Source organism: Sphaerodactylus townsendi, linkage group LG09, assembly GCF_021028975.2.
Source record: "Sphaerodactylus townsendi isolate TG3544 linkage group LG09, MPM_Stown_v2.3, whole genome shotgun sequence".
In the NCBI taxonomy this organism is placed as follows: domain Eukaryota; kingdom Metazoa; phylum Chordata; class Lepidosauria; order Squamata; family Sphaerodactylidae; genus Sphaerodactylus; species Sphaerodactylus townsendi.
In genome coordinates, this window is record NC_059433.1 from 76,625,689 (window position 1) to 76,648,876 (window position 23,188).

At 44.9% G+C, this 23,188-nt stretch overlaps 1 protein-coding gene across 1 annotated transcript in view; it reads right to left on the bottom strand.

The window, feature by feature from the left end:
- COL14A1 (collagen type XIV alpha 1 chain) overlaps positions 1-23,188 on the bottom strand; it is a 144,685-nt gene that overhangs the window by 70,906 nt on the left and 50,591 nt on the right. Inside the window, 11 exon segments of the mRNA XM_048508594.1 lie at positions 211-288; positions 4,737-4,895; positions 6,245-6,354; positions 7,355-7,497; positions 12,580-12,718; positions 13,517-13,555; positions 14,158-14,322; positions 15,275-15,418; positions 20,266-20,389; positions 21,482-21,621; positions 23,110-23,184. Of these exon segments, the coding sequence (XP_048364551.1) occupies positions 211-288; positions 4,737-4,895; positions 6,245-6,354; positions 7,355-7,497; positions 12,580-12,718; positions 13,517-13,555; positions 14,158-14,322; positions 15,275-15,418; positions 20,266-20,389; positions 21,482-21,621; positions 23,110-23,184 (1,316 nt within the window).

Genomic DNA, 23,188 nt, shown 5'->3' on the forward strand with positions numbered 1-23,188 from the left:
CATCCAAGTACTGACCCTGACTACCATACCATTCCACATCCCCAATAGGTGTATTTATGCCGGGAATTCTCTCCATTGAATGGAAACCCCTGTGTGTTGATGGTACTGAGTTATGCCTAGTATATATGAAACTTTGGGTGAAAATTCCAAAATATATTTGTGATTATCCATTACATCCCATCAAACAGGAGCTTTAAAATGGAGCCTTACCAATCCAGGAAGTTCACAGCATTTATCTCTGTTAGCCCACGAAGTTGTACAAACGATATCAAACATTTGCAACTGGAACTGGTTTAAAAACAGAAATACAGTAAGTGAGATGTTAGTATTCAGGAAAAAATCAACATAGCCATTCCAAAAAGCAGTATGCACAGATGCTACATTATTAAAATGGATATTCCTATCTGGGTGAAATTCATATACCGCAGAAACGGCAAAAGTGATTTCATGAACTCAAGAGGAATTCAGGTCTGGCAGCAGCTCCCCATCTTTTAAGGCAAAGTGCTTCAACAGAAGAGTTTCAAAGGCAGGTTTGTGGTATAGCCCTAGGGCTGCCAACTCTGGGTTAGGAAATACCTGAAGATTTTGTGGGAGGAACCTGGGAAGGCGGGGTTTGGGGAGGGAGGGGACTCAACAAAGTACAATCCCATAGAGTTGACTCTGCAAAGCAGCCATTTTCTCTAGAGGAATTGATCTCTGTTGTCTGGAGATCAATTGTAAAGCAAGGACATCTCCAGGCCCTACCTGGAGGTTGGTAACTCTAAACATGGCACCGAAACCGGCTATTCAAACGAAAGGAAAAAAGGTAAAATATTTCACTTGATCAGTGCAATTCCTATGCCTTGAATTTAAACAATTTTTTGGATCCTGCCCACCGAATATAAATCCTGAATGACCACCATAGCAACAGGAGGAATTCATAGATTTCTTTCTCTGCTAATGTGTTGTTAAAATAGTCAAGGCTATCTCAGGGATCGTATATGACTTGCTGAGCAAATTATAACAACGGCAGATGAAATTCTGTACAAATTAAGTTGCCAGTGCTCCCCCAAGTACTCTGGAAACTGATTCTAATGGTAAGAATTCTCTGCCACCCCATCCCAATACAATTTCCAAGATGCTTCGGGAAAAGCAATTACAGTTAGCCAATACTTCTGCAGATATGCGCTGAGAGGGGAGGAAAAGGGGGGGCGCAGACATTGAAAAATTAAAAGTGGGTTTTGCAGATTAGGGTTAAAGGTGGGCCCTGGGTCTGAGAAGGGTATGGACTATTGAGCTAAAGACCGTGAGCATAAATGTCCTGATTATATATATGCCTCCCAACAACAAAGGGATCTTTGTTTAGTAAACTCAGCTGGAATCAGGAGAAGGCCACAACATATTTCAAAATCAGAAGAACAGATGACTCAGCCTCTCTCAACTCAAATGTAATAAAACAATTAAAAAAAACTTTTCCTAGTACTTTTATATACAAATATAATACCACAGTGGATTCTTGGATTGATTAAGTTCTAATTTACACAGCAGAAGAAAAAGGGAATAAGCTGTTTTGCATACAGGGATAAATCCCGAAAATGCAAACAGAGATATCAACAAAAGGCAGATATACAAAATGCATAGTGTGTTTTTATCAATCCCCCCACCCCGAATTACACACACATGGGATCCATTTAAGTCAGTGGAACATTCTTTCGGTTCGTGATATTATCACACTGAGGTGCAGCTTCTATATAAAGCTCTCTGTTCTCACGCACACTCTGGCCGCGTCTCTGCTGTAATCAATGACAGCACCAGCAATTTTAGCAATGGTTTTAAAAGGAAACTGTGACAGGGATTTTCATTCTAGTCCAATAATTTTAGAAGTTAATGTTGTTTGGCTGCATCCCACTCAAGGGGACCACAGGGCGTTCCAGGCAAGAGATGGGCAGAGGTGGTTTGCCATTGCCCATGTCCATATAACAACCCCTCTCTTCCTTTCAGGTCTTCCATCTAATTACCATGGCCTGCTCGCTTAGCATGCAAGCTCTGACAAAGGTCAGCTAAGCTGAGCTAGAAGAAGAAAGAAGAAGAGGAGTTTGGATTTATACCCCGCTTTTCTATACCTTCAAGGAGTCTCAAAGAGACTTACAAAGTCCTTCCCTTCCTCCTCTCCCCACGGCAGACTCCTTGTGAGGTGGGTGGGTCTGCGAGAGTTCAGAGAGAACTGTGACTAGCCCAAGGTCACTTAGCAGGCCTCAAGTCGAGGAGGCGATTGGGTAATTTTAGAGCTAAAAGTTGTATCTGTTGACTAGTGAACTGGATCTGTTTCCCCACTCTTAAGTTACAGTTCTTCAGAACTCTCCCAGCCCCACCTACCTCAAAAGGAGGAGGAGGAGTTTGGATTTATATCCCCCTTTCTCTCCTGTAGGAGACTCAAAGGGGCTTACAATCTCCTTGCCCTTCCACCCTCACAACAAACACCCTGTGAGGTAGGTGGGGCTGAGAGAGCTCAGAGAAGCTGTGACTAGCCCAAGGTCACCCAGCTGGCATGTGTGGGAGTGCACAGGCTAATCTGAATTCCCCAGATAAGCCTCCACAGCTCAGGTGGCAGAGTGGAGAATCAAACCCGGTTCCTCCAGATTAGATACACGAGCTCTTAACCTCCTATGCCACAAGGTGTCTGCTGTGACAAGAGGACGGAAAAGGAGTTTCTAGGTCTCTTGGAGTCCTGCAAAGCTTTGTTTTTAAAAAAACATGAAAAAACTGTCAGTGGTATGACTGAGAGAACTTTGCTGAGAAATGGAGATATGCGTGCCTGTGGTTGTACGTAACTGCTGACCCATTCGCTTGAAGACAACCAACATTTTTCTGTGGGTGTGCAGTTTGCGAAATGACTTATCATTCATGCCGTTTGGGCTTTCTCAACAAAAGCCATCGTTTCTCTCCCTTTCTTCCGACAAAGCACCCTTTAACAGCAACCTTTCAGAAGTTCATCTTTGTCTTACCCCGCTGGAATGTGGTCACAAAGGTTGTTCTGTTCCATTGTTTTCTAAGGCATGATTTAGTTATTGCTGTGTTAAAGCTTGAGGTCCAAAAGCATTTCTTCTATCCAGCGAAACATAATTTTGGGGTAAATGTTCTCGGCAGATGAATAAATAAATATATAGCCCAAATCTCCTGTGTGAGTAAAAGGGTCATCTTGTTGGAGCTGATTTAGGGCAACTCAGTGGGGTTCTCTAGGCAAGAAACATTCAGAGGCTCTTGCCTTCTGCAAAATGACTGTGGTGTTCCTTGGTGGTCTCCCATCCTAGTACTCACCCTGGCTAACCCTGCTTAGCTTTTGAGATCTGATGAGATCAGGATAGGCCAGGCCACGCAAGTCAGATCTCAACTCGGATTTTACCCCTATTCGAATTGAACTTTAGGTTTGTGACACTGTGTCTCCTCCACCCCCTCTCCAGAAGATGTTTGCACCATCCCTCCTGCCCCTCCACGAGTGCCGTTCCTCTCATCCTCACCCCCACTCTCCAGTGAGCAGCTTGTACCAGAGAGCCTCCAAAGCCACAGGGTGAGTCAGCGTCTTCCCACTAGGGTGGGGATGCTGACAAGCAGGCTAGCAGGCTGAAGCAGACACAGATTGGCCACTGTGGAGATGGCTAACCCTAGCCCCTGGATCCCACCTTGCCCATTCTTCTGCATGCTCCTTGCCTCTGCCTTTCCCTGCCTTGGTCTCCTCCCCTTTAGTGCCAACAGGGTAAGGGGCGTAATGCCCCAGGCGCGAAACAGGGCAGGGGCATGGCAGGGGCACAGGGCGCGCGCATGCCCCGGGCGCAGTTCCCCCTTTGCTCTGCCCATTCATGTGAGAGACCGAGCAACGGTGGGGTTTTGGCTGTTTCTCATAGCAGCAGGCATGGTTGGGATGATCTGTTTTGGTGGTGACTGTGAGGACCGTCTCCTCCTCCTCCCCGCCCCCTTCAGTGGGTTGTTGCCATGTAATGGGGGGGCTCTGGGGTTAGGGTTGGGGGAGGGTAATGGCTGCAGTCTGGGATGGGTAAAACGCCCATCCCGGGACACATGCAAGAGAATGCTCTTGGCCAACGCAGTTCAAAGGAAATGAACATACATTTCCTCATATCTCCTTATCTTTGATCTATAATGATCAGCTATTCCTTAAAATGCAAAACCATTAATGTGAAATGCCAGCAGAGGGAAATCTCAAGCTGCAGAAAACGGTGGCTTCAAGATGCTGCAAAAATGAAAGTAAGTGTTCAATGGGGGAGGGGAAGGGGGGAGAAAAGGCGGGAAAAATAAAACATCCCCTTCCCCCAGGCAGGAATGGTTTTAAAGATGACTGGAGAAGTTTTAAAATCCTGGGGAAAAAGTCCAGTAACTTTTTAAAAAGATGCCCTGAACTGAAATAAGATGTCCTGGGGATGACTTGAGGGGAAAACTGTGGACTTCCTCCCCAAGATGCCTTTTGTAGTGTCCTCAGGATGCCTTATTTGTTTTGTGCAGAATGCCCCAGGAACCTTTAGATGTGTGCTCTACAAAATCCATGTGATGGGCCACCAGGAACTGCAAGCGTTTCCCTACTTCAGCCAGAATTGTCCAAAATCCTTGAAGTGAACGTGGCCGATCGTACCATTTCTTTAATTAACCAAACAGTAGCTTTCTGAACTATTTCACATGGGTATTTATAAATCTTCCATCCATTTGGAAACCTGATTTCTTTCAAAACCACAAGCTGCTTCACGTACCGGTGCAGAATTGTCCCTCGGTCCTCTGGACCGGACCATCCTTCCCAACACTTCGATCCCCTGAGAGGTAATATTGCCCGCTGCACTGATGGCCTTCTCGCCCACCTGTTTGCAGTCGATCACTAATTTAGCTGCCGTTTTGCTGATAATGACATGCACCTGGGAGAGAACAAAGATGTGTTTTTAAAGGACATACGAGCATGTAGAAAGTTTTTGAGTTAAAATCCCCACTGTTTTTGTTAGTAACAAACTCACTAGTCTTTTCCCCAAGTATCAGCATTCAAAGATGGTGAGCTGAAATTTGGTAAGGTAAATTATGAAAAGCAATATGTGAAGATGTAAGTCAGCAGATAATGAGACCTAAGAAGTAAACTAGACTGACTGTGGACAACCACTTGCTCCCATCTTCACGATTTATTTATTTATTTATTTATTTATGTATTTATATATTCGGTTTATAGACCGCCCTCCCCCTAAGGGCTCAGGGCGGTGCCTAAGGTGCCTACTAATGATGGTAGTAGGAGGAGGACGACGACGACGACAATGGCGACAACGACTGACAAACTTGAATGGGGACCAAAATGGTCAGATCACACCTGAAATAATGTGTCCAGTTCTGGGCACCACATTTCAAGGAGGATATTGACAAGTTGGAATGGATGCAGAGGAGGGCAACAAAATGGTAAAGGGTCTGAAATCCATGCCTTACGAGCAGAGACTTAGGGAGCTGGGGATGTTTAGTCTGGTGTAGAGATGGTTAAGAGGGGACATGATAGCCATGTTTAAATATTTAAAGGAATATCATGTTGAAGAGGGAGTGAGTTTGTTTTCAGCTGCTCTGGAGGCTACAACAAGGAATAATCGATTCCAGGTGAAGGAAAAGAGATCCCACCTAAACATCAGGAAGAACTTCCTGACAGCAAGGGCTAGCCAACAGTGGAATACACTGCCTTGGAGTATGGTAGAGTCTCCTTCGGAGGTTTTTAAACAGAGGCTGGATAGCCAACTGTCAGAAGCACTTTGATTGTGCGTTCCTGCACGGCAGGGGGTTGGGCTGGATGGCCCTTGTGGTCTCTTCCAACTATATGATTGTAGGAGGAGGAGAAGTTTAGATTTATACCCCCTTTTTCTCTCCTGTAAACAGACTCAAGCCAGCTTACAAACTCCTCCCATTCTTCTCCCCACAACAGACACCTGGTGAAGTAGGCAGGGCTGAGACAGTACAGAGAGAGCTGTGACTAGCCCAAAGTCACTCAGCGGGCTTCATGTGTAGGAGTGGGAAAACAAATCCGGCTTACTGGATAAGACTCCACCACTCATGTGGAGGTGTGGGGAATCAAACTCAGTTCTTCAGTTTAGAGAGGTATTCGACAATACATCTTCAGATAAGAGTAAACCGCTCCTAACCACTAGATCAAGCTGGCACTTATTCATACGTTCATAACATTTGTAGAGCTGGAGGAGATTTTATTTTTTTACATGAAAGGGGCAAGTTATTTGCATTTTACCTTATGGAAACTTCCATAAAATATTTTCTTTATATCAGGTCCTTCAAAAGTAACAGTCTGGAATTCACCTTTGTAGTCATAATTGAAGAAAGTCAGGGTCTTTCCACTATCTGTACAGTGAGAGAGAGAGAACACACTGCAGAGAGAAGTGTATTTTGTGTATTTTAAGCATAAGCATTTTATTGTCATTTATTACCGCTTCGCCGAGAGAATTTACAGCAGCGTTCCTCGATGCACGCAAGTTCGGAACTCATGCATGTCCTCCTTTTCCCCTTCCTCCACCCCATCCCTGCACGGCCCCAAACACATCAGCATATATAGCCACAGCTTTGGAGTAAAAGCTGTCTCTAAGCTATCTTTGTCCTAGTTTTGATAGACCTAGCATGCGTCTGCCAGATGGTAACAGTTCAAAAAAAAAAGTGTGCTGGATAAGGACGGGTCCCCTCCATAGAGATATTTTGGGCTTTTTTTTTGGGCAAGAGATTATGGCGTTCTTCCAAGGAGGGGAGAGGGCAGCCGATCATCCTTTGTGCAGTAGTGATCACCCTTTGGAAGCCTTCCTATCTGCTGCCTGTACGCTGGAGAACCAGACACGGAATTTTGCAGTAGTTTAGGGCCACTCTCTATGGGAACAGCGGTAAAAGGACTGCAGGAGTTTTCCATCCCGGTTGTTGCTTCCTTGGAAGTCTCCAGATAGTACAGTCTTTGCTGGGGCCTTCTTAACCACCCGCGGCAAGTCTGGCACCCCAGGTCAAGTCCTTTTTAATCATAATGCCCAGAAATTTAAAACTAGCCACCCGCTCTACTTGATCTCCATTCATAGTCAAGGGCTGAATTCCTGAGCTATTCCTTCTATAGTCCACTATAAGCTCCTTTGTCTTGTTAGTAACGTTTGTACATCACCTGAGGTGCCTGTGAGTTGAACGTTTGATGATAATTCTATATAAACACAACTTAAATAAATGGGCCAGTGGCATGTAAATAATGCACAGCCCAAGAATTCTAACCTTCTTTGAAAATACCGCTGTGATGTTTTCCTTGTCCTTCTTAAGCGTGATAATTAAAATTAATAAGCAATAAAAGTATGCTATAAACAGACAAAATACATACTGTCTAAAATCACTCCAACCAATGGCTCGTATTCTTCATTTAAAATCTCCCAAAGAGCAAATGGCTCTTGGGGTGTTTCAGGCAATATACGGAAAAGGAAGGTAACGGTGTAGTCTGAAGGAAGCCCCTCAGGGTGCAGGTATCTGTAAAAGAGAAAGAAATAATGTTCCTGAAACAGATATCCTCACACTGAAGAGGTAAAAAATAAGGGTCAGAGACAACAACTCTAGTTCATCTTCACTGAAATGAAATTACTGAAATTACTAGAAGATAAAGTCAGTGTGCCTTTAGACCAGTGGTGGCGAACCTTTGGCACTCCAGATGTTATGGACTACAATTGGCCATGCTGGCAGGGGCTGATGGGAACTGTAGTCCATAACATCTGGAGTGCCAAAGGTTCGCCACCACAGCTTTAGACTGAGATTAAGGAATCTACAATCTGAAAGAAAACGACTGGAACAAAATGACATGATAAACCGTCATTACATCTTAAACCAGAGAGCTTTTGAGCAGATACCAGAAGTAATGTCTTTAGGATTCAAATCTATGGTCAGTTCTACTCTACATTTTTTGTGCTGATCTATTCCAACAGACAATCCACACATCAATGGATATTGCTGCACTGAAATAACTTACTAACCTTGCATCCAGTTCCAAGGGACCAATTTGGGCAATAAAGCTATACATACATTGCTGCCATCTCCAGTTAGAAACTGCAGGCTTTTGGTATTAAAATTCTGGTTTTCCCCTCAGAAATCATACACTGAGAAACAGAGCTAACAGTTAACAGCCGTTAAAGTGCCAATTAATAAATAAGGTGGCTACAAGAGCAGATACCGCACAGTCCTGAGGTAACAGGCCAGAAAGATACAAAGAACCAGGGGGATCAACCAGCAAACAGACCATCCTTACTCCAAAAACTGTAATGCTATTCCACAACAACAGTAAAAATAAATAACAACAAGCTGGCTCCTGACAAAACTGGGAGCAGAAGGAGGAGAGATCAGTTAGATTCAAGTTCAATAGTACCTTGGAGATCATCAAAAGTTTCAAGGAGAGAACAGGATACCTGTGAATTGTTTCCAGTGTTGACTGGAGACTCATAGTAACTATGCCACAATTGATTGGAATGAACTACCCTGGATTTCTTTCAGGCAGTGTTTGACTGACAAGCAAAAGGAAGACAGTAGTACCAATAAGACAGAGGTAAGCGGTACCTCACTATCTTTTACTTTGGCCAATTACACACTGGCACTGGGGCACGCAGTGGGACCAGAAGTGCGTCGAGGCAAGAAATCTTGTCTCGATGCACTGCCTGTTTGAGGCGCACTGAGAGTGGAGGCACATGGGGGGGAAAAATCTTGTCCTGATGCTCTTCCTCTTTGTGGCCTGCCAAGAGAGGAGGAACGTTGGGGCAAGATTTCTTGTCTCGATGCACTTCCTCTTGCCTTGCACATACTTCTTGCTTTACCTGGGTAAAGCTAGACCACTTCAGGAGCGATTTTTCATGCCAGAGCGGGGCGAAGGTGGGGGACAGGATGCAGTGGGTAATTGGCCTTTGAGTGCCATAAAAAACATAGTGCCAGTAAGGACCTGAAATTACTTCCATCAGTGTCTTGACCGGACAAGACGTTCAGAGATCTATGAATTCCCATCCTGAGGGCTTTTTAAAAAGTGAACAAGCCATCAGGAGTCCTTGTTTGAACAGGGGCCAAGTGCAGGTAAACAGCAATTTGACCCCTTTCCCTGTGTCATTTTCTCCAGCCTCAGCTGAGGAAACTGTTAGTTGTGACTCAAGAGAAACATTCAGGCACTATATGGTTGCTTGTACATTTCCTTCCATAAGGAGGAAAGGGCTAAATCTCCCCCTTGGCTGCTATACAACAAAAACATATATCTATATCTTTATCTTTATCTAGATCTTTATCTAGATCTTTATCTAGATCTATATCTTTATCTAGATCTATATCTTTATCTAGATCTATATCTTTATCTAGATCTATATCTTTATCTATCTATCTATCTATCTATCTATCTATCTATCTATCTATCTATCTAGAGAGAGAGAGAGAGAGAGAGAGAGAGAGAGAGAGAAACTATCATATAAGAATACTACACTGACAAAGGAACACTACTGCTGACTCCTTTCAAAAGAACTGTGTAAGGAAGCCTGCAGATTTGCTCTTTGTTTCTTTTGATTCGTACCAAAGTGCCACAGGACTTGAAACTCTGCTGAAAGCAGACTAATGAGATAACATGTGAGAGAAGTAAGACCCTTATGTACTACTTCTTTAGGTTCTATTTATGGTGGTCCTAACAGTAATGCAAGTGATAACACAAATAAGAGCAAAAGATCCTTCTTCAAATTTTGGCACAATTCTCCTTTGCTGGCATCCATCCCATCTTCTCCTCATGAGAGAAGGGGAAGGCAGTGAGGAATGTGTTCTCCTTAGGGCAGGCATCAGGAATAGGCATGGTTGGGCATCTGCCAAGGCCCAGAGCCTGGCAGAAAACCCACCCTTGACTGCAGATGCCAGTCTGATTTCTCATTTCCCAAGGCAGAAAATGTCTACAGTTGACTGAGGAAGCAGAGCACAAGATAATTGACATGCTGCCTTCTCAACATACCCTTCAGAATCGTCCCAGACAAACCGGCAAGTGACCCGCTTATTTTAGACTTGCTAATGTCAATACTACTTTGTAGTTGAATAGCAGGCTATAAATACCCTACTATATAAAAGATAAATCGTGTTCCTGACGACCCATTGCTTAGAGGGAAGGACTCTGGGAAATGTAGTCCAGAAGACAGACTTCTCTCTGTGAAACACCTCTGAAGGTGCCGGGCACAGATGCAGGCGAAACGTTAGGAACCACAGCCACACAGCTCGGAAAACCTACAACGTCCAAGTTGGATCCAGCTGAATGCAAGTTTCGGCTGGGTCACCTGTGTGGATATTGGAGTCGAAGGGGGAGGAGACGGGCTTTCTCTTGAGAAACATCGAATTGGGTCAAGTAGTACTTTAGAAACCAGCCAGATTTTTGACCTTTTAGGGGTCAAAATAGCATTTGGCTTAGAATTTTATTTTTTTTTGCTCCCTACTTTTTGCCTGCATCTATGGCTGGCATGTTTAGAGGCATGTCACTGCAAATGCAGTTGTGAATGCAACTGCAAATGCAACAGCAACAGAAAATGCAACAAGTGTAAATGAAATTCAACCGAACACATGCAAACATGCCTCACCCCCTTGTAGGGTGGACAAACTATATACCGCACCACATAAACACCCACACTATGCCGTGAAGAGAAGCACATGTCGCCGTGACAAACCTCTGAAGATGCCAGCCGCAGATGCAGGCGAAATGTTAGTAGTAAAAACTACCAGACTGCAGTCACACAGCCCAGAAAACCCAGCCAAACCCCATTAATGTTAGTTTTATTTTATTCAAGAAATTACAGCAGTGGCGTAGGAACAGCAGTGACATAGGAGGTTAAGAGCTCGTGTATCTAATCTGGAGGAACCGGGTTTGATTCCCAGCTCTGCCGCCTGAGCTGTGGAGGCTTATCTGGGGAATTCAGATTAGCCTGTGCACACCCACACACGCCAGCTGGGTGACCTTGGGCTAGTCACAGCTTCTCGGAGCTCTCTGGGCCACACCCACCTCACAGGGTGTTTGTTGTGAGGGGGGGAGGGCAAGGAGATTGTAAGCCCCTTTGAGTCTCCTGCAGGAGAGAAAGGGGGGATATAAATCCAAACTCCTCCTCCTCCTCTTAAATTCTTGTCACCAAACTGGGTACTAAGGCTGCCTTGCTGAAAATGGGCCTTTGCATAAGCAAAGGATATTCTATTGAGTCTTGCTCTCCCCCTCCCCCCCCCTTGCCTATTGATTACACTTGATTAAACTGAGTTGTTCAGTTATGTACAAACAAGGCCTCCGTTTGGAAAAGAACATGGCAAATGACATATTTTAGTTTAATTTCTGGTTTTGTTAATGCCTAGGGCCACATTATCAGACTGTGCGTGAGAGAGGCTCTTTCCTCTATCTGCCAAACCCCCACCCCCCACCCCCATTCACCGTTACAGTTTGCAGAATCTGCACATGGGCTGAGTTATGTGTATCTCTCTACCGAACACATTTCCTTTATGGACAAAACCCTGCTCCTAGACCCCTTTCTCTGAAACTCAATATACTTCTCTCTTGCGTTTTCAGCACTCTCTACCCCTATGCCATGAAGAAGTTTAATGAATAAGGATTTTTTAAAGCCCCATAGATTTGGCCAAGATAAAGATTAATACTGGCAATATTCCAAAGGTAAAAGAGCGGCGCTTACTGTAAATGTTTGGTGGGAAGAGGCTGCCTGCTATTTCTCCTTGCGAAGCATGAAAAATCTCCATTCAAGAATAATGCCGTAGCCAGATGCCCAGGGGTGGACTGGTCGTTTAACTTATGGGGAAATTTCCTAGAGGGCCACTGCCACAGAAGACTCTGGTGGCCAGAAGCAAGCACAACCCCGCTCTAGCAACTCTGACAAAGCCTCAAGCAGCCTCAGGGGCTATTTCGGCCTTGCCTAAGGCCAGGTAGAACTCTCTATCAAGAGAGTAGGACTTGGCTCAGTTCCACAGGGACTGTAAGATGGAGAAGTTCCTCCAGACCTGTGGTTGACAGCAGTAACCATTGTACCAATTGGCCTTCCCAGCTGGGCCCTTCTAGCATTCATAACCCCTGCCAACTTTTGCTGTGCCCCCTGCTGTTGCCGGTGTTGTTCTCCTGCTTATCCATTTGACAAGGGAGATTTGTTATTAGGGTGCCATCTTTTTGGCCATTTCTGCATGGCCAAAATATCTCAGGCTGAGCAAGAAAAATACTCCTGTGCAGCTGAGAATTCCGCACGGTTCCTGGTGCTAATGCGGGCCTGACCCGGTGTTGCCTTGCGATACTGACCTTAGCCTGGGATTTTCAAAAATTGCCACCCCAGGTGCCAGCTTTCTCTCTTTTGGTAAAAATACAGTAATAAGCCAATTTATTGGCACTTTGGTGTTTTTAATGGTACTCTAAAAATTTACTGCTTGAGGCAGCCACCACACCCTGGTGGTGATATCAAAACCAGGATATAATAAGCAAAATCCCTTTTTCTATACAAAAATATAGATTGAGTGAGGTTTAGGACTCCATTTAAAGGGGGAGGGTGTTACCAGCACCATAACATGTATAATGGCAGTACATACTTGGTTGGCTGGGAGACCAAGGCATCTTTATGTAGGCTGTAACAAGAGTATGCATTAAATGTTCCAGGCTCCATGGACACCCCTTCCACAGCTGCAAACTCCTTTTCGACCAAACCAAACATCTCCATCATTTTAAATCCTAGAAACCACAAAAGCACAGCACACGTTATTTTTTAATCTCTTTATATGCCCAGGATGTTAAGAAATGATGATGATAATTCCCTTTGGAATTAACATTGTTCCAGCTATCCCCTGAAACCCAGTGGGAATTAAATTTACTGCAACAATGCAGAGGAACTAATCTTCAATGTTTTGATGATATGAGGAACACAGAATCATGGCAAGAAACTTTGAGGCATTAAAGCATCAGTTCATCACAGAACTAAAAAAAAGGGGGGTGTCACAAAATGGTGGCCAGGAATCATTTCAAGGAGGTGAGTGCGGAAATACATTGTGGTAAACGGGAGGAATGAAAATGTATGGTTTTTCTAAAGTAATTCGGTGAGTCAGCATGGTGGAATCTGGGAGGCCCAGGTCTGAAGCCCCACAATGCCTTGAACGCTTGCTGGGTAACCTTGGACCAGTTTTATCCACACTCAGCCTAGCCCCTCGGGGATTGGGCGGTCTATAAATTCAAATAATAAATAAATATAAATAAATAAATAAATAAATAGCGTATCTCACAGGGTTGTAGTGAGGATAAAATGGAACAGAGGAGAATGTGGTAAGCCAACTTGGATCCCCACTGGAGAGAAAGATGGGGTATAAATGAAGTCAATAAAAGACAATTAATAATAAAATAAATGATATGGTACGCTAAATAAATTGGGTGTCCCCTCCCCCTTTAACAGAGGTGCAATAAACATCTTATGTTACACACAGAAATATTAATGACATGCGAGCAAATTGGATACATAATCTTTTAATAACAGCATACCTGCAAGACTGTTGCCATCTTTATAAACCAGTGGACAAGCTGCAAAGAGAGAGGGGGGGGAAAAGACCAAGTGTCTTTAAAAATTGAACAGAGATGAAATATTCACAACTACTCTATACCTTCACCTAGAGGTGGAAACCTAAAATCAAAAGAGATCATGGCTTGAAAATCAGTCTGTCCTTCCTCTGCCTAAACTCACTAGCATCTCTTGGGCCGCACATGCAGAATAATGCACTTTCAATTCATTTTCACAACTGTTTGAAGGGTGGATTTTGCTATTCTGCACAGTAAAATACAGCTGCAGAGTGCATGGGAAGCGGATTGAAAGTGCGTTATTCTGCAGGTGCAGAAGGGGACTTAGACATAATAACAAACTGTTATTTATTCCTGTAGGACAACACACAGTAAAAAGGACTAGTCTGAAATTCAATAGGAACCATTATCTCCTATACAACTATGAAATACAATGTTAAGTTTGCAATCTAATGGATACACTAAGGAGTAAGACTATTGAACACAGCGGGATACACATCAGAATGGAATGTCAGTTCCTGCAACACTGACAATACAAAAGGAAGTAACTCTTCTAATCCTGTTCAACAAATGGAAAGCAACTAACAAAAAAGTAAAGGATCACTAACTTGCTGATGCTGTCTCACAAACAAAAGTGATGAGTTCATCTTCGATCTTCTTGAAGGCATCGAAGTCATCCACAAAGAAAACATGCCTGTCACTGGGCTTGCTGCCAATGTTTACCAGTTCTGAATAGTCAGCATCTGCCACTCCAATGGCAAAGATACTGTAGCCTATGTAGGAGGAAGGAAACAGGGAAATTCTTGCGGTAAGTTAATTGGCAAAAGTGTACGTAAAATAAAGATGCATCCATATCAGTTAATATACCGTATATACTCGAATATAAGTCAACTTTTTCAGCACATTTTTTTGTGCTGAAAAAGCCCTCCTCGACTTATACTTGAGTATATACGGTAGCTATTCTCGTGACTAAGCCTAGCATGGAAAAATAAATCAATCTTTTTCAGTACATAGAAGTCCCAGTTGGGGCCAAATCTATAATGGGAAAAGAAATCAATCTCTGTTCAATGCCTGGGAGAAGTTCTTTTTACCCATTACCCACCCACACCAGCATCCTGATTAACATCAGCACAGTCTTTCAACACTTTCCGAAAATGACTTATTTTGGAACGCTCTTGTTTTGGCCAGCCAAGTTTATTTCAAGAACACAGGCTATGTACTGCATTCAGCAGACAAAGAAGCACACGTAATAATTTTCCTTATTTCTTTTAAATAACTCATTACCTAATTCTAACACTCACTGCGCCAGCATTCTAGTATGGTGTCCTAATCAAGATTTCCGCACAGTGTTACATGGTTGGGACACGAGCCAGAAAAGCAACAACGGTTTGCTGAAGTCAAATATCACTTCTGGAAAACTTTTGGGTTGTTTGGAAAGCATCTGAGGAGTGTTATGATTCGATCCAGAACTGAACACTTCTGCATAAGATAAGACGTCCTAAGATCTCAGATCCTCTGAAGATGCCAGCCACAGATGCAGGTGAAATGTCAGGAGAAAATGCTACTAGAACACGGCCATACAGTCCGGAAACCACACAGCACCCCAGAGAAAATATAACTTTTCTATTTGCGTCTCTCCTGTACATTCCTTGAACAGCTTGGGATTCACAGGTAAAGAGGAAACAAAACAGTGCCGCCCGTTTCCTGAATAAACAACTCATTTACCATCTAGTTGCATCTCTCTGGAGATTTTGTTCACATCGTCCTGTGACCGCCCATCTGTGATCACAACCAAAACCTTTGGGATTCCTTTTCTAGTACCCGATTCAATGGTGAATAAGGCTTGCTGAGCGTGTTTAATTGCCTTGCCTGTAAAAATGGAGGAATATTGGCAGTATGCAAAGGAAGCAGTCATGTAATACATAGGCCCCTTCCGCACCTGCAGAATAATGCACTTTCAATGCACTTTGCAGCTGGATTTTACTGTGTGGAATACCAAAATCCACTTGCAAACAATTCTGAAAGTGGATTGAAAGTGCATTATTCTGCATTTGCGGAGGAGGCCAACGACAAAACATACTCAATAGACATTTCATGATGAAAGTTTTTTAACCCTTTATTATTATTATTTATTATTATTATTTACTAACAAAAGATTTTTATCCCACCTTTCTGCCCCTATGAGGCCACCAAGAAGGCTAACAAATTAAAGCATACAAATTTAAGTAATTATCTCAAAAGGCATTAGAACAAACACACAAAAAATGCATCATTAAAACAAGTTAAAACCAGTGCTTAAAATAAATAAAAAATATAAAACACCACAGTTAAAACGTTGGGGAAGAAGGAGGGATTACTGCGGGAATGCCAAGTTAAACAAAAAAGACTTCAGCCACTGGTGAAAGACACCAATAGAAGTGGGCCGGTGAATCTCTGTAAGGAAAGAATTCCAGAGTTTTGGGGCTACTACAGACAAAGCCCTTTCCTGGGTTTGCAACTGCTAATCTCAGAAAGTGGGGACACCCAAAGCAGAGCCTTCAGAAATGACTGCAGTGGATGGGCGCATTCATAAGGGAGTAGGCGGTCCTTTATCATCTGATGTGGTCAGTCTCTTATTTATTTATTTATTTATTTATTTATTTATTTATTTATTTATATATATATATATATATATATATATATATATATATATATATAGAGAGAGAGAGAGAGAGAGAGAGAGAGAGAGATTTCTAGGTCACTTCTTCCCTCGGAGGGCTCGAGTATGTTCAACAACATGGCTGCTATCGTCCCAAAACAAACAACATAATATTGCCATTAAAACTCCTGCTAATTAAACAATCCAAGAAATTCAACAGCCAAAACAGTTCAAACAGGCGCTCTAAGGCTAAAGCAAGAAAAGATTAAAAAAGAAAAGGAAAAAGAAAAAAGAAAAAAGAAAGGAGGAACAGGTGGCCCAGATGGAATCACAGCAGGCCCAACCAAGATGACAAGGATAAAAAATCGGCAGAGTTTCAGTGGGTAAAACCGCTGCCAGCCTCCGAAGCCCGTGGAATAATTCTGTCTTACAGGCCCCATGGAACTCGCTGTCCGCAGGGCCCGGACTGATGGAGGTGCGACCTGACATTCGGCAGGGGCTAGAGCCAGAAGGCCCTGGTCGAGTTTAGCCGATCACGCGGGCTAGGAGTCACTAGTAATTCCGCCACCGCTGAGCTTATGGCCTATGTGGGACATAGGGTGATGCGTCCTTGTGATATGAGGGCCCCATGCCAGCAGAAGGCCTTAAAGGTTATTATTACTGGTACCACGATCCGAACTCCACTGGGAGCCAGTGCAGACGCATAGCACAGTGATATGGTCTGAGTATCACCACCTGTTAGAAGCCGCTGCATTCTGACCAGCTTCAGCCCGATCAATCGCAGAAGGAAGGCCCGCGAAAGCGAAGTTGCTGCGTAATCTAACCTCGGTAGGACTGGGTCGATGGGATCACAGTGGCCAGGTCGGACCGAGAGATAGGGGAGCCAACCGCTGCCTGGGCGAAACTAACCTGTAATATGGGCCACCTTGGCTCTCCATTGACAAGGCAGAGTCCAGCGACCCCTGCCACGGGTTAGATGTCGGGCCAGAATCCACCCTCCAATATAGGCGGCCACTCTTGGCCTCCGCCCAGCCATTGTAGAGGACTCCGCCTTTGCTGGATTGAGTTTTAACCTACTCTGCCTCCTCAGCAACCAGCAACCGACTCCAAACAATAATGCTGTAGGAATGCAGGGCAGAGGTCGCCTCTCCATCAACAGAATGAGCTGCGTCATCCGTGATATACAGACCAGCCCAAAGCTCCGCAGACCAGCTGAGTCGATGTAGATGCTAAATAAAAGGAAAGCAAGGCCCCTGAGGAACCCTCCTCAATAACTAAGTGGAGCCCTGGGGAAGCCCTCACCGCGACCACCTGCTGACCTCCCAATCTCGAAGAAACGAGGCAATCCATTGAAGGACAATGCCCTCGACTCCAGGCTGCCAGGCTGTGGATCAAAAGGTCGCGGATCGACGCCATCAAACGCCGCAGACCGAAAGGCAACACAAGCAACGCCGGACATCCGCCTTTAAGTCTTAGCTGGCGAGCATATCTGTGATATAACGAGGACGGGTTCCCCGTCTCCATGCCCAGCACGGAAGCCGGACTGGAAGGGATCGTTAATCGAGCGCGCCCCTCCAGGAAGCCCTGGAAGGTTCCTTAACACCATTCTTCAACTACCTTCCCCAAGAACGTATAAGTTCAAACGGGCGTAATTGGCCAGATCGCCAGATCTAAAGATGGTCTTTTAAGAGTATGGACCATCGCCTCCCTCTAACCCACCCGAACACTTTACCAAGGGATGCTGACTATATTCAAATGGTAATGTATCCTCCCGCAAGTTTTTATCAGCCAAGAGGGGCACGGATCCAGAGACAGGTAAAGTCTAACAGCAGCTAGGACTGTCAACATCGGACTCAAGAGAGTAGGGAAACCGATCCAATCCAGGACCCAAAGACGGCTAAGAAGCCTCGAAGTTCCTTTACTGTATCAATTGTGGCCGGAAGGTCCCGCTGGTTACCTACCATCTACAAAGCTCTGAAATGCCCCTCACAGCCGAGAAGGTCAATTGAGAATTCTAGTAGACAGGTCTCCACCATGGAGGTGAGGGATTCAAACTGCATCCGTAGCACCAATGGGGCTGAGCGGGAGCCACTCCACGGGGGGCATGGCAGTAGGCATGCTACTTCCGCCCGTGACGCAACTCATAGGCTTTCATAAACGCCCTATAAGTTGTTCAGCGCCACTGCCGCTGGTGACTTCCTCCACACCTCTAGCTTGAGATCAAGCTATTTGGCTATGCCTCGGTATACCAAGGAGCCTGCGGAATCCGGGGCCAGAGGGCTTGAGTAATTTTAAGCGGGACAAATTGGAATTCCAGTCTGTCACCTGCTCACCGAGGGGTGCCAGGAGGCTCAGGTCCCAGAAGCATTCAGGAACCTAGCTGGTTCCATAAGTCTCACGTGGGCGGACATAGTCCGCCAGACAGGGTTGGCGCCGGGCGAAGTCCACCCGAACCTTCAGGGCAAAATGGTCAGACCATGGCACCTGTTAACAGAGGATACCACTCATATTCGCCCTGCCCCAAAAAAACCGATCTCAAAGCGTGACCAGCTTCATGGGTGGCTTCGTAAGTTAAGAAGGGAGAGTCCAGCGCCGCCATATGGATCACACCAGGTCCACTGTCAACATGAGGCGTGTCCATGACGCAAACTCCCAAGACAATAAGTCGGGGCAGGGCATTCCTGCACGGGGCTGTGGCAAGGATGCAGCCGCAGCGCCTGTCCTTAATCGGGAAATACCGCACGCAGGACGGCTAACCTCTCCCCAGGCTGCCACGCACGCCAGTGCACCAATCCAGGAATTTGAGGGGCTAGACTGCCTTCAAGGCTATGGAACTGGATGAAATTTCCACGCCACACTCCCCTCGCCCTGAGTTCCCAGGAGGGGTGTACACTAAGGCAAAAAATCACTGGGTGGCATGATCACCAACTAGGGCGTACCGCCTCCCCTCTTGGCACACACACAATCTCGTGAATTAGGTCTAATCTGCCCTCAAACTCTCTTGGAATCCTTATTATTAATGAGTCCTGCATTTATCCCACCTCTGGCTCCAAGCAGGCACCTGACAGTCTCTCTGCTCAAGATCTGGATAGGTCGAGGCCAGAAAGGGGACGGCATAGGCAGTCCTTTATCATCTGATGTGGTCAGTCTCTTAGCAATCCCTCTGCTATCAAGCATGAGAGCATGGCGCTTGACGAGGCCAAGTGGTGCACTGAATTGTAGGGTTGCCAGGTCCTCCCTGGCCAGCAGTGAAGATAAGGGGTACGGTTGCCAGATCCAGGTTGGGAACTCCTGGAGATTTGGGGATGGAGCCTGGAAAGGACAAGGACCTCAGTGGGGCACACCACCATAGAGGTCACCCTCCAAAGCACAGGTGTCAAACTCAGGCCCTCCAGGTGTTCATGGACTACAATTCCCATCAGCCCATGCCAGCAACTGGCCAGGCTAGCTGGGGCTGCTAGGAATTGTAGTCCATGAACATCTGGAGGGCCTGAGTTTGACACCTATGCTCCAAAGCATCCATTTTCTCCTGGAGAACTGATCTCTACAATCTGGAGATGGGTCGAATTCTGGGGGGTCCCCAGGCCCCATTTGGAGGCTGGCATCCTCACTAAGTATAGAAACAAAACACTTGGATGGGGCTGAGCTTTCTAGGCTTCCTTGCTTGCCATTAGGACACCCATTTTGTGTTTGTGTGAGGGATGTCCTCTTAACTCACCTGTTTTGTGTTTGTGTGAGGGATGGTTTTGTGCTGAACTACCCTGTTTAAAAAACAAGCAATGGATGTCCTCTTAAGTCACACCTGTTGTTTTCAGGTTGTGTGAGGGATGGCCTCTTAACTCACCTGTTTTGTGTTTGTGTGAGGGATGTCCTCTTAACTCACCTGTTTTGTGTTTGTGTGAGGGATGTCCTCTTAACTCACCTGTTTTGTGTTTGTGTGAGGGATGGCCTCTTAACTCACCTGTTTTGTGTTTGTGGGAGGGATGGCCTCTTAACTCACCTGTTTTGTGTTTGTGGGAGGGATGGCCTCTTAACTCACCTGTTCTGTGTTTGTGGGAGGGATGGCCTCTTAACTCACCTGTTTTGGTGTTTCCTCCTTTGTAGGCTATCTGCTGGATGGCCTCCAGGAGAGTTTCCTTACTTCTGTAGGCGTTGAGCTTAAATTCCGTCCGGGGATCATCACTGAACTGAGCAATTGCTACCTTCAGGGGGAAAGTTGCATAATCGACTGTGAACACCTGTTGCACTAGAGTGACATTACGTGGACTGAGGCTCACGTGGACATTCTGAGGACCACACCAGTTTTGTAAGGTTTCCAAGGCAATTTTAAACACAGCCATCCCTTTCTAAGTGTGTTGGTAGTTAGCTTATTGAAGAAGAGTGGACTTGGGATGGTACGGTTAAGCCTTGGGATGGTACGGTTAAGCCTTGGGATGGTATGGTTAAGCCTTGGGATGGTACGGTTAAGCCTGTGGTAAGCTCTGTCTTCCATACAGCATTTTCACTTGATCATGCACAAAGGAGAAATGCACCTCTGTACACTTTCAAGCGCAAATGCTATGTATGCATACAGACGCTCTGAAGGTTTGCGAATAAGAGATACTTATTATAATGTGGAAGTTGTATGCTTCCACATAAGAATATAGTCCTAAATGAATATGAGAATTATCATTTATTTTTACACACAGCCTTTGTCAAAATCATTATTTTGTGCATTATTGAACATGATACTTTGATGCAATGTATTTTTACTGACAGACTATCAAATGCATGGGAGGAGCAGGGCTAGGGAGGCATTAGGACCCAGGCAGAGCATTCTACAACAAAGAAGGTCCAGCATGCTCTGTTCTGTGGTGGAGGAATATACAGGCTACTATCATCTTTATGTGGAACAGAGTATAGTTCCAACCCAACCCAATTTCACTGAATTCGATGGGCTTAGAATGGTGTGACTCTGCTTAAGCCTATGGTGTAACATAAATTCAAGTAAACACACTATGTTGGGGGTGGAGCTTATCCCTGCAATTTAGCTTCTCCTTCCCACAAGCAGTCCGATCCAGGGAGGTTGTATTAAAAATGCTACACACACAAATTGGGAATCCTCGCTTTAGTGCTAAGCTGATAGCATTTTACTGGGTTTCTTCTAAAATAGGAACACATTATATCCTGAGAGTAAAAACTCCAAGGATATTTTCTTCTAAAAATTAGAAAACATTTGCCATAAGTGTTACACTTTAAGCCATGCAGTTCTATACAAAACTTCATGTTTTATTCCTGCCCTCCCACTTCGTTACCTGTGTGCCATCAGGTCCAATTTTGTCAAGAGCGCCCACCGTACTATACAGAAAGGCAATTATCTTGTTGAAATTGTCATCTCCGATACTCCATGAACCATCGACCAAAAACACCAGGTCAGCCTTCGCAGCTTTGCAAACTGAGGGGACACAAAATAATTTAAAAGAGGGGCTGCGAATAGCTTGTATTATTAGAAGAAGTCTCCCATTAAAAGACGTCATGTCTGCTTTGCATAAGCAGAAGAACGAGGTGAGAGTCAGACTTCACTAGCAAAAGTGATTTTATTATTTATTCTTTACCGAGGTCCTTTCTACAAAACTTTCCCTGAGCTGGTGTGATTGATTTGTTATGTGTTTTGACTTCTTTAGATGCGTGTATCTACTAAGAACTACAGAAGGGATCTTAACGTGGTTCCCATGATGCCAAAGTGCTTGCTGACAGTGTTCCTGATGCCAATTGTCTTTAAATAGTGGGTGGGGCAGGGGCGTACCGCCCAGGGGGACACATGAGGTCAAATGTCCCCAGGCTGCAGCCATTTAGTCATGTGGGGGCCCCAAAAATCATCCCTACGCCCCTCCTCCTTCTCCCCAGGGCCATACACTGTCTTCAATACCTGGTGCAAAAAAGCACTGTTTGGTCATGATGGGGAAGGGTGGCTGCCCTTATGGGGGGGAGGGCAGGGGGAAGCAGAAAACTCAGACTTTGCACCAGGCTACATTTTTCCTTGATATGCCTCTGGGGTGGGGCAAGGTAGGGATGTCAGCTGCTAGAATTTGACTGGCTGTGCAGATTTTTAAAAAACACTGCTTTGGCAGCATTTGCCACCACAACTCAAACATTTCATGGTATGATTGAAGGCTGGCTCCACCTCCATTTTGTGGCTGGCTCCACCTCCTACAGCTGCCTTTTTGTGGCAGCCATTCTGTGGCTGGACCCATCACAGTGTCCTGAGCCTGGCTATTGTCAGGGCTGGGCAGGGTATAAATATAATAACATTATTGCAGAATTTCAAAGGTATCCACAAGCCCAAAAGACTGGGGATCTCTGAAAGAACGCCTACAGCTGTTTATCATCAGTTTAAGCCATGTTTAGCTTTGAGTAAGGTTGAGTATAAATGTTTAATTTGACTTAATGCGAGCAGATCTTCAACTTGAAAACTAGCACAGCAAAGAAGAGGGCTGGGCTAAATCCTTTACCCCTGTGTGCTAGTTTTTGATTGACGTGGGCAGAGCACTTCATGCTAGTCTATGCAAAATTACTTTAATCTCTGCACTAGAAATACGGTATCCCTCATCCTCTGGATTCTGTCATTTCCTTTTGCTGCATGAGTCAATATATGCAGGCCTCAACCTGAAGGAGCTAAGAAGAGCCTTTCTGTATCTGAGACTCCGGGTAGCAACTGACAATCAAAATAGACAAGAATTAGGTGAACAGTCCTATGATCGGACTCAGTCCTATGAACTGACTCACTACTTTCAATTTCAACCTTTGAATCAAAACAATAGAATGGTTCCCACTCTAAGCCAATTCCTCATCTTTCTAATTCAATTAATCCTGCATGCATCACATAATACATGAAATGTCATTGGGAACCTGAGATTCCAGCTTTGTGGAATGAAAAACTTACCTTCCTTTGCAGGAGGAATTGTAGGCTGTGGGGTAGTAGTTGAAGGAGTTGGTGGTGGTTGAGTAGGGAAGGGTACTAA